Source organism: Cucurbita pepo, chromosome 5 (assembly GCF_057944985.1).
Source record: "Cucurbita pepo subsp. pepo isolate OVF chromosome 5, ASM5794498v1, whole genome shotgun sequence".
In the NCBI taxonomy this organism is placed as follows: domain Eukaryota; kingdom Viridiplantae; phylum Streptophyta; class Magnoliopsida; order Cucurbitales; family Cucurbitaceae; genus Cucurbita; species Cucurbita pepo.
In genome coordinates, this window is record NC_141802.1 from 1,628,023 (window position 1) to 1,639,305 (window position 11,283).

The 11,283-nt window shown below is 37.3% G+C and overlaps 2 protein-coding genes across 5 annotated transcripts; one reads left to right on the top strand and one right to left on the bottom strand.

Moving 5' to 3' along the window:
- Window positions 1-442: 442 nt before the first annotated feature.
- On the top strand, window positions 443-2,527 carry LOC111794898 (elicitor-responsive protein 3). The gene is made up of 5 exons (XM_023677087.2): window positions 443-628; window positions 1,403-1,468; window positions 1,570-1,696; window positions 1,967-2,081; window positions 2,207-2,527. The coding sequence occupies exons 1-5, from the start codon at window positions 562-564 to the stop codon at window positions 2,279-2,281; spliced, it is 450 nt and encodes a 149-aa protein (XP_023532855.1). The 5' UTR covers window positions 443-561; the 3' UTR covers window positions 2,282-2,527.
- Window positions 2,528-2,703: 176 nt separating this feature from the next.
- On the bottom strand, window positions 2,704-9,680 carry LOC111794897 (uncharacterized). 4 transcript variants are annotated; one of them, XM_023677084.2, is made up of 9 exons: window positions 9,339-9,680; window positions 9,078-9,166; window positions 6,869-7,006; window positions 6,687-6,788; window positions 6,255-6,389; window positions 5,579-5,674; window positions 5,178-5,327; window positions 4,822-4,885; window positions 2,704-4,688 (listed from the first exon to the last, which is right to left on the bottom strand). In XM_023677084.2, exons 2-9 carry the CDS (start codon window positions 9,159-9,161, stop codon window positions 2,908-2,910), a joined length of 2,550 nt encoding a protein of 849 aa, XP_023532852.2. In that variant the 5' UTR covers window positions 9,162-9,166; window positions 9,339-9,680; the 3' UTR covers window positions 2,704-2,907. The 4 variants fall into 4 exon arrangements, with proteins under 4 accessions (XP_023532852.2, XP_023532850.2, XP_023532854.2 ...); XM_023677082.2 differs by having other exon boundaries at window positions 9,078-9,252; window positions 9,339-9,679; XM_023677086.2 differs by having other exon boundaries at window positions 2,704-4,679; window positions 9,078-9,680.
- Between the last annotated feature and the right edge of the window lie 1,603 nt (window positions 9,681-11,283).

Below are 11,283 nucleotides of genomic sequence, written 5' to 3' on the forward strand. Positions count from 1 at the left end.
TCAAATTTTGATCGGTAACAATTTAGTCCCTAAATTATAATAGGTTATAAATTAGTTTATGTTGATTAAAGACTAAACTGTTATAAAATCAAATTTTAATCACTAAATTGTTAAAATAAAGAATACCTAGAAATAAGATATTATTGTATTTTAATAAAAACCCTTTTGGGGATTTGGTGAAATTTGGGGGTCTAATTGGAATTTTTATTTTTAGGTGATTTTTTTAAATTGGTCCCTCTTATTAAAAAAAGTTGCAGATTAGGCCTTCGGTTTAATTATTTTTCAAAAAAGTGGTACCGCACCACACGACGGGGTCTAATTTCTCGGCTTTAATGGCGGAGCACTGTTCGGCTCGGTTCATCGGCTTTAATGGCGGAGCCTGTTCGGCTCGGTTCATCTCGCCGAATCGTTTCGACCATTATCTCTATATATAATCGAACAAATAATTGTTTTGAAGATCCCAAATCATCTGAAAAGGATCGAGATCCAAGGAGAAGTGGGGGATCGAGACTTTTCATTTCCACCTTAATTCCTTCCCCTTTTTCTTCATCATCCGCGAAAATGCCCGCCGGAACTCTTGAAGTTCTTCTTATTTCCGCCAAAGGGCTTGAGAACACCGATTTCCTCTGTAAGTTCCCGCTCCCAATCTTGTTTCATTTTCTGGTCTCTATTTCGCGATCTTTAATCGGCATGTGTCGAAGATTCCGATTCTGATTCTGATTTTGGTTCTGATTTTACTTTTAGTATCTGAGAACTTGACGGAAATGAATTTCGTAGAGGAATAAGTTCATAGGGTTGTGTTAGTGTTTGGTTTTGATCATTGATACATTGAGTTTGTTGCGACCCTGAGTGAAACTGATCTGCATGAGAAAGCGTTGAGGAGGTGAATTTAGTTGGTCAGCTTCGTTAATAATAGACAACACAACACAACAAGAGTCGTTTTATGGGGCTTCGTATTTAGTACTGGTTTTTGTACAGTGTTTTTTAATGCTTTGGTGGATATTTCTGGATATGTGGATCCTATACTCATCCGATTCTTCTAGTTTTGCGTGTAAGAGGGGGCACTGTTGGCAGATATCTGTGAAGTTTTTATTTGCTAAAGTTCATTTCAGAATAAATGGGTTTTCCAATTAGTTAATGTAGATGAACTGCTGTGATTTGGGGAATTCATTTGGTGAAAGTTTTATTGTTACCTTAATTACAATTATTTGTTTAAAATTGATTTTACCTGGCTGTCAACTTGAATATAACTTAACAAGCATTCATTCATTCTCCCTCCTTGAACTCTAGAACTCTTTCATCATACCATACTTTTTTTCCACAAATAAAAAATGTAGGTAATTTTTATTAAAAAAAATTAAAGGTAATCTTGTCTTAATAAGGTTTTGATGCATTTGTGCAGGTGACATGGATCCTTATGTTGTTCTTACTTGCCGCTCACAGGAGCAGAAAAGCAGTGTTTCGTCGGGTTGGTTTATGTTCAATATAATCCTCAAATCTCTACCATCTCCTATTTTAAAAAACTTGGAAGTGTTTTTACCATCAGAATTGTTTATTGATTGCATACAGGAAAGGGGTCCGAGCCTGAATGGAATGAGACTTTTGTATTCACCATATCTGATGGCGCTGAAGAGATCACCCTGAAGATACTGGACAGTGATAGTGGCACGCAAGATGACTTTGTGGGCGAAGTAACGTGAGTATAAATGACTCTTAATTCTATTAGGAACAACCAACCTCTACACTGGTAACAAATTCTTCCTCATAATCAAAGCGTGGCTTTAATTGAAAAGGAAGTGGATTTTTGAGCTTGGTATGAATGGTTATCTTTCTGATCTGCTTGGCACGGTCTTTCTATACGCTGAAGCGAAAAACTAGCTTAGATCATGGGGTATATTTTGTTCTATGAGGACTGTTTGATAATGAAAACACAAGCCTGTTCAAATGCCCTGTATATTATTTGCAGCATTCCTCTGGAACCTGTTTACCTTGAAAAAACCCTCCCTGCAACACCATATAACGTTGTCAAGGATGCAGAATACCGCGGAGAGATCCGAGTTGGCCTTACTTTCGCTCCTGAGGTTGCTCTCCTTCTTTACTTCCGACTATGTTGTAGAATTATCAGATAAAATTTCGACTTTTTGGCTTGTCTATAAGCATTTGCTATGCTAATTTTGCTATTAACACTTCGATTCTCTGCCTGCAGGAGAGAACTGCAACAGATTTTCAAGGGGAAGACGAAGCTTATGGTGGATGGAAGCAATCCGCAGATGGAGAATGAGATCCACCGCTACTCCATGATTGCTAATTGTATGTTTGAGGGATTTCGAATCCAATGTGTTCAGAGATCAGAAGATCTTTGTTGTGTCTGAATTTCCTACATGTTGTTTGTCATCAGTTTTTCTGAGTGAATATATAAACCTCTAAATTCTCAATCTACATAATATACTTTAACAAATTAAGCTAAACTCGAGTTTGGCATGTCATCGTTGTTGGTTAAGAATAAAGTTGGTTTCGTTGTAATGAACGTTCTTGTTATATTCTTCAGCTAATCAGAAATTTCTTAAGGAATATCAACAATGCATCAAATATTAGATAACAACTCATCCAACATTCATGCATGTGTTTTTGTTTTGGATTTTTTACTAATTAATCACATCCAAACAATTCGATTCTAGTGTTAGTTGTTTCAATAAAAAAAAATTAGGAATTTGTTTTCTTCTATTTCTGGCAAAGGGTACATAGTGGTTCGAGTTTGACGTGGGAGTTACTGAATTTGAAATGCCAGATTGGAGCATCCATTATAATACAGATTTGCTAAAAAGAAGAAAAGAGCAATGAGCCGTTCTTCTCAAGACCTGACCTGTGCTGTTATTACATCCAAAAGCTACACTTCCCTCAAAAACTTCACCTTCCCTTGAAAGGTCTGTTTCTATCTACGCGAGGCTGCTGTTGAGAAGTGAACCCATTGCAGCTTGGTAGATTCACATTCCCCAGCAGAGGATCTAAACTCAAGTGCTGTACTGAACCAGATTTTTCGGGTCCATCAAAGTGGGACGATATATCGTTTTGGAAGAAGTTCGGGGATCCATAATCTGGAAGCGCTATGCTACTCTCTCTTTGGCTGCGAGAGGACTCGATTCGCTCCTCAAAGTAGCTTTGAATTTCCAGACTACCTTCTATTGGTATTGCACCCGTGAGAGTCTTGAATGCAAAATCCAAGCACGGGTCTGCCCAGGAATCTCCAAATGGGAAGGCTATTGGAGTTTCTGAGGTTGTGTCTTTCGTTTGATGCTTTTGATTCAGATCATCGAGCGCCATTTTGTTGCTCTCGTGACATGTATTGATCCTATCCGGTGGAGGGTGATGCAGCTCTCTGGGTGGAAATTTTTGGCAAGATGTTTTACACGGTTCATTCTGTGGTTCTCCAAGTATTCCACTGTCTGATAAATTGAAAGCTAGAACAGCTTCATTTGAACGATCGTTTGCTTGTTGAAAGGATATTATATTTGATGCCAATTCAGGTTTGAGCCCATTAGTACTTGAAGATTGACGATTTGATGTGAACTCTTTCTTGTTCTTGAATTTTGTGTTCTCTTGAGTTCTCTTATCCATGCAGCTTCCCGAACCATTTTTGACTGATTTCTGCCCTTGCAGGAAATCAATTGTAGGATCAGAAACTAGCCCATCGGTGGTGGTTGCGTTCTCCACTGGCAATGCGCCTGTAAGGGTCTTGATTGCAAATTCCAGACATGGGTCTGACCAAAATTCAGCAATTGGAACACTCAGCTGCGCTTCAATCTGTACATCATCCTTTTTTTCAGTTCGTATTCTCTGTATTTTCTCTTGTGGGACATCTAGGCCGCATTCCGGAGGGGTTTTCCTCTTATTAGAAGGATTTTCATGCAATGGTATGTCCTTGAATTTAGATCCATGATCTTCATTGACCCTTTCTGGCCCTACATTGAGCTGCTGACATGCTTTATCAGCATCTGGACTAACTTTAGTAAGACAGTTTCTATTCGAAGCTTGAGGAACTTCTTTTGTCTCTACTTTACGCGCCGACTCTGGTTTTCGTCCAGCAAGTCGTTTCGAAGACCTTCGAGGCAAGCTGATATCTTTCTTCTTCTTGAACCTCCTTGTCTTCGTCTTTTTCCTACTGTCAACTCTTTTAGTTTCTGTATGTTCCCCATTGTCGCCTCCTTCCGTCTCTGTATTTTCCCCATTGTCATCTCGTTCTGTCTCTATCTTTTCCCCATTGTCACCCATTTCCATCACATCACAGATTGCAGTCTTCTCTTGTTGCAACTTCGATGCAGTGGTTGAAAGTGGAGTGTTTTCAGGATCAACTTTATTACTTTCTTGCTTTTCAGCTTTTGGCAATGCCTTCTCTTGCTCCAACTCAGATGCAGAAGTTGAAACTGGTACATCATCTGATGCTCTTTCAGTTTCCTTACCATCTGGAAGATCAGGTTCAGGAGATGCTGAACTTCTCCGACTTTTCTCTTTGATTTCAGAAGGCTCCCTGACCACTTCTTGCGACGAAACGATCTTTGTGACAGTTCCAACACGCGAAACAGAAGCATTCAGTTCAGAAGACAGGTTCCCATATCGCCCCGATGGTAGTAGAATTTGGTCTCCTGGAAATTCTGAACTGCTCTCTGTTGGCATTTCCTTCCCTACAACATCTATTGCATATTAAATCATCAAAGGTGGTATAGAACTAGATAAAAGTTAAATTCCTACAAGTATTTGGACAGCGTTTCAGTATGGCTAATCAATAAGCACCAGAAAATGTTAGAAATCTACAAATGCTCGTACCTGCAAGAGGTTGTGGGGTTGCTGTAGGGTGCTCTGGTTTCTGTCCTTTAGCAGTAGAAGGGCTCTAAAATAAGAGCAAGCAACAATTCAGAATTTTAAAACTATCCTCATTAGAAACCATTGAAGCATAGCTAGAAACGGACTGAAGCATTGTCGCTAAAATAACCCGTCATAATTTGGGTTCATTTTCCTATCAATCTTTCCATTAATGGATTGTAGGGGCTTTCATTCAGGGTCAGTTGACTAAAACATACTGATTACAGAGTAAAGTGAGGAGGACAAAATTTAAAACCAAACTGATTACAGCAAGTGATATCATTACAGCATTCCCACATGAACCTAACAAGAGGACTTACTGATATTATTTTGTGATTAATCGATTCTTGATCATTATCAACCCCTTCCTTTGGTTTAAATGCATGTCTACTGATCTCTCCAGTCTCAAGATAGCGTAAAACGTCCTTCTTGGAGCGGAATACATATCCAGATTTTGGATCTATGTAAAACTGTAGCAGGTAGCCCATAAGAGAGTTGGATATAACTAAGAGAGAAACCACGCAGTGAAATTATATTGAAATTAACAATGCAGATGAATCATGCTTGGAACAGTGAGAAGACAATGATTGCATAACCTTCTTTTATCTGTGTGTGTGTGTGTGCGCCTGTTTCTTTCTTACATATGCATGTCTTTTTTTTTTTTTTTTTTTTTTTTTTTTTTTTTTTTTGCCCCGGAGGGACAGAAGTAAGAAGCTCATACGGGATCTTTCCTAATGCCATCTGCTTTTTCTCTGATCTTGATCTCCTTTATCCATCCAGGCGGCAAATCTTCATCTTTATAATGCTCAATAACAACCTAGAGTACATATGAATATCAGCTACGCAACTCAATAAGCAAATAGTACAAAGCATTCATAAGCAGTCCAAGAAGCACAGTATGCAAGCAGCATTTCAGAATCACCTAAAAACCTCCCTTTTTAGCCCTGTAATTATCCAATCCAGCTTAGATGCACCTCAACCATCTAGTTGTCCAAGAATCTAACAAGGTTTTAAATCCTGGACACCGAAACCCTACATCCTGGGCAGGTAGTCACCAGTCTCTTTGAATATGACCTTTAAGTGTAAACCATGTGTATTCTCGTGGTGTCATGATGAACAAGAAGAAACGAGTCCACAGTTGTTTTTTGTTAAATTCCAACATTAAGTTGATGCCAAGATTCATAAGAATGTAATTGTCACACTGAAGGCTAGTAAAATCTCTCACGCACCCTAAGCTGTACTAAAATTTTTAAGAAGTCCAGCATATTATAGTATCATCAGCCTTCATTACCCATTCAATCGATCTTCAACTTTTTTTATAAGATGACAAAAAAATCGGGGGAAAGGAAAAAGAAATGGAAAAAATAACACGAAAAGAGATTGGTAAGGAAACATACATGGGTTCTAGACTTCTTGCCGTTGCTTGTCTTTCTCTCCTTCAATGTGCACACTTTGTTTTTCACTGTTCTGAGGTATCGAAATACCTCTGGCTTAGAATAAAATCTGTTGCCTGTCACTGGATCAATGTAACACTGCAACAAGCAAGAAGTGGGTAAGCACTCAATAATGAATTGACTTAGCTTAGCATTAATAATCCATTCAAGGTATCATTTTAAATTGGTTAAGAAAGTATTCATGCATGCTTGAAAGTAACAAAAGCTGAAGAAAAATGTGATCTCTGTTCTTGAGTAATTAAAAAAAAAAGTTTTTACTTATTTATCTATTTTGTGTGGGTGAGAGTTATAGTATATATCTGAAAAGAACAACAGAATCACGAAGCTGAAACAAAATTGTGGTAGAAGCCAAAAGGTTAAGCACACATATGATACCTTGTATACACCTCCAACATTAGAACCACTCATTCGTGTTCTTGACTCCACTTTCCAGCCAGCAGGCAACCATTCAGGGCGTTCATTTGCTTTTACTGCGAGCTATACCAGAGGAAAAATAAAACAATTTAAATGAAAATGGATTTTGTTTAAGGAAAAATATGTTCGGGAGTCAAACTCACTTGCACTGGACTATTTCCTGACTGCGTTTTGACGCGACTTGAAGTTGGTGAAGACTTTTGAGACTGAATGCTTTTAATATATCCAATAACATCATCCTTAGAATAAAAGCTTTTTCCACTCTCCAAGTTTGTATAGAACTATAAAATCCCAAACAGTGTAAAAATGTAAGTAAGATTTGGTAACGTGAATAAAATTGTTGTCATACAGTAATGTGAGCTTTTCCCTAATAAATCATTCATTTCAGGCGAACCACATGGATTGGCCCAATGATCAAAGTGGCAAGCAGTAAACACAGATCTAAACATGGGGTTACCTAGTTTTTTGTTTTTTGTTTTTTTCTTCCTTCTTTATAGCGTTGGAACCTAGTTAGGGTATCAACTTTACTAAGATTTTACCAATATCAAACAGCTATGTCACGATATAAGTCAAGGTGCATAAGTAAGCTTAGATGCTCACAACTTCTATTTCCAGAAAAAAAAAACGTTCCAAATAACTTAAAGCATATATCTATCATACACAGCCGGTGCCTTACAGAACTAGAGAAGTGAAGAAATAAGACACTTTTTCAGAGAATTTCAGGGATTCTTGTTTCAACTTAAATTTCTCAAATTTGGGAAACGAGCACAGTAAAACTACGTCAGGAAGTCGGGATGGGACAAGTAACAACTATGAAGAAAGCTATTTTAGTTCCCAATGTTTCCACATGCCCAACAAAATGAATCGACCTATAGGTGCTTTAATCCGAACTCCAGGAAGTCCCAACTTTCAATTAGGTGCTTAAGGGGTTTGCCAAAAAAAAACCTGTCCAGCCACTTCTAGCACACTATCAGGCCGGTGACAGGAGATTTCTAAAAGTCTGCGGTTTTGAACACCACCATTCATAGGGAAAGGAACAATCTCAGTGTTGGGATGTATGTTCTAGAAGTTCTTGCCCGTATTGATTAGGGGTGTAAGTTTTTTGTGGCCTCCTCTCATATAGAATGGCCTTAGCACCGTCCCCTGTTCATATTTCATGCATAAGATTCTAGCTTCCTCCATATTTATATAACATACACTAGATTACAGAGGATTTTGGCTGGCAGGAGTTCAACAAAGAATCGAAGACCGAAGTTTCCAATATGTTTTGCCAAATTTTAAACCAACCTCCATCGAAGTAACCATCCTTTGAGCACTATAGTTCCTTTCCAATCCATTTGGTAGAAGTTCACATTTTTCTCCAAGTGAAAACTATGCAAACGGCCACAGACTTGTCTTCCACTTCTCATCAGTAAAGGTTCCTTTTACACTTCTCTTTTTGGTAACAGGTTTCTTTTCCACTATATATCTTTGATGCCTGTTCCAGGGTTCTTTGAAATTCGTTGAGCTTTGTCGTAAAAGCTCCACGAATTTCCTCCACCCTGATCTATTATCTCCCAGTAGAATAATAATATCTTCCCTGCCTTGTGCCTCCATAATCTTTTATCTTAAAATTTTGCAGGTGACAGTCCTCAAGTTATATAATTCTTCTATCCATAACAAAACCCTGTGCACATCTTGTTTTGTAAAAAAAAAACATCCCTTAACAGAAGTGACGGGGAACTCCTTCAGAAAACCAAGGATTCAGTCCTTTGAGATGATGTCAAGGTAAAGGAAACAAATGGGTTTCATCCAACATATGAGACTTCTAATTCCTTTCCATCACTTGGGATAGGATGTGCAAAGAGACAATAAAAGCTTCGCTTTTTATTCGGCAGATCGTTGTGGTTCAGTGGAGGGGAAGAAACTCCACTCTGACTAGCAAGAACCACAGTTGAAGTAGGAAGATGAAGAAACAACTTTACATCAAGGGTAGGTTATAAGAGAGCTAACCAGAAGCAAAACCACCATAGAAACAAAAAGAGACAGACTATGTCTTCCACAAGACATCCTAGTACTAGTCAAATGCCCTTTCTTCCCTTGAGAACACGAGATATCTATATAATATGCCCACCAAAGAAAAGGGCTGAACATTCAGAGAACTACACCCAACAATATGGAAAAAAACACAAACCCTGCAGACCCAATACCAAAATTGCAATGAACAAACCAGAAGAGAAACATGTCACACAACACAATCCGCCCCAAAACTCACAAGCACCAGCCAAAAAGCAAAACCCATAATCAAAGCCCCCAAAAATGCCACTGAAGTTCTTTAAAAAAAAAAAAAAAAAAAAAAAAAAAAAAAATTACCCTAATTTTCCTGCCCGTCTTCTGGACTTTAAACTGCACAGTCCAGCCGGAGGGAAGCCAGTCCGGCGAACCCTTAGACACCATCTTCCCTGAAAAATCAACAAAGATCAGCAGACAGTGAGCAATCGAGATCGGTTTCCCACAGTCCGCGTAAGAATGGAGCTGAAACTCGAAGCTGAACACCAAAACGGAATTAATTAGGTCAAAGAAAGAAGGCAAAAGGGAAAGGGAAGGGGGAAGGGGAGAAATTGAGGTGCGTACACGTGGGTGCAAATGGAAATCCTTCTCTTTTTTTCTTTTTTTCTTTTTTTTGTACAAAAAGGAAAAGATTATTCACTGAGATGGGTCTGCTAGTGGAGAGGGAAAAAAGCTCAGGCCTCGAACATGGGGTTCTTCAAGACGCAACCAGAAGCTCCTTCTCGCACTCTCTCTCTCTCTCTCCAGAGACCTTTTTGGTTAGAGGGGTTTGACCATTGAATCAGTGGATTAGATCTTCATCTTCTGCTTCAACCCGTTGGGTTAAAATGGAAGCCAAATGAAAGAGCTGAACAACATTGATTTCCTCAATTTTCAAACCAGATCAATCCGTCCCCGTTATGCCTACCAATAATACCCAGATTTTGTATTTTATATATATATACTTTTCTTTTTCAACACGTGCTCTAAATTGTAAAAAAAAAAAAAAAAAAAAATGTAAAAACTATTTGGATTTTCGTCACTTTTTTTTTTCTTTTATTCTTTATTGATTAAATTAAAATAGTCAGCTATTTCTATTTTCGGAATTTCGATTACATTATACAATATCATAAATGTGATTTAAAATTAAAACTCAATACATTAATAAATTTCAAAACATAAATCGATTTTGGATGAAATTTATAATAAATTTGAGAATGCATAAACTAATTATTACCAAATAAAAATTTAGAAATTAATATTATAGAGTTTATTATGATATTAAAATTTAAATTTTTAGAAATTACGTTGATATAGCACGATATTGTATTTTTGCGTATGAAATGTTTTCCGATGGCATAAACGAATACCGTGAAGGTTTCTTCGTCCCACCCCACCGCAGAGTTTCAAAAAATCATCTAAACGATAAACAATCCAAGCATATTATATAACAATGAATAATCGATGGAGGGTCTTATAATTTATAAAGTCTTATAATAAATATTATAAATCATTTGCATTTTTGTCACATTGAGGAATTATGGATGCACAATTAGGGCCACTTGGTAATATAGAATTTGACCTCCCATTTCCAAAGGGAACATAACCAACAACTTTTCTTCATTGCCACAGTTAAATAAAGATCAAATTGGTGGTTGCCTTAAATTCCTTGTCAATTCTTGTTCGTTCACATTATCTTATTATTCAAATTCATAAATTATCCTGAAAATATATGATTATATATTAAAAAAAAAAAACATTATTTGAAATTCAATTAAATACTTTTGTCTCAAACAGATTGATTTAAGAGTTGAAAAATCTCAGTCATTTCTCCCAATTGTTTGAAATAAATTTAACAAAATTTCGTTATAGAACAAAAAAGATGACGTTATATAATATGTCTGACAAATAAATTAGTGTATTACCAAATTGGAATCCCATTAGATGTTGTTATTTGTAATAAAAATTAATTAATTAGCTGACAAATAAATTATTTTTTATTTCAAAGTTATTAATTATTAATATTTTGACTATAAAATTGGAAATAACTGTGGAACTTGAACCCACCATCTCCATTCAATACACACACAACCATGGCGGAATTCTCGATCTTATATTTTGTCTATAAATTTCTTCACAAAAATCAATCAAAACGTTGTCGTTTGATCTCTTCATCACATACATATAATTATTATTGCTCTACACAATTTTTCTGTATAAAAGAAAAAAAAAATTACCCTATAAGAGAGTGCAAAAAGATTGTTGGAAGAAATTATTTGAGGAGCTGAAACAGTATGACCGAGATTTAATCCTATGAGAATTTGAGAACTGTATTTTGAACCTGTATTAAAGAATGTTGGTGGTGGTGGCGGCGGTGGCGGCGGTCGCATCTCCGACGCTGATGGGTTTAGTTATGAAGTGGGTTTGGACCGGCGGGGACTTTGCGGAGTGAAACGGCGTGGTTTTGGGGTGCGATGACGTCCTCGACGGCGGGCGGCGACTTTGGGAGTGAAAATGTTGAGGAGGTAGG

Bases quoted from the DNA above. Each gene is read 5' to 3' on its own strand.
- LOC111794898 (XM_023677087.2), top strand. From the start codon at position 562: ATGCCCGCCGGAACTCTTGAAGTTCTTCTTATTTCCGCCAAAGGGCTT. The intron at 1,697-1,966 runs GTGAGTATAAAT...TATTATTTGCAG, and splicing joins GACTTTGTGGGCGAAGTAAC to CATTCCTCTGGAACCTGTTT. The intron at 2,082-2,206 runs GTTGCTCTCCTT...CTCTGCCTGCAG, and splicing joins GCCTTACTTTCGCTCCTGAG to GAGAGAACTGCAACAGATTT.
- LOC111794897 (XM_023677084.2), bottom strand. From the start codon at position 9,161: ATGGTGTCTAAGGGTTCGCCGGACTGGCTTCCCTCCGGCTGGACTGTG. The intron at 6,789-6,868 runs GTGAGTTTGACT...CCTCTGGTATAG, and splicing joins CAGGAAATAGTCCAGTGCAA to CTCGCAGTAAAAGCAAATGA. The intron at 5,675-6,254 runs GTATGTTTCCTT...TATGTACTCTAG, and splicing joins GCAAGAAGTCTAGAACCCAT to GTTGTTATTGAGCATTATAA.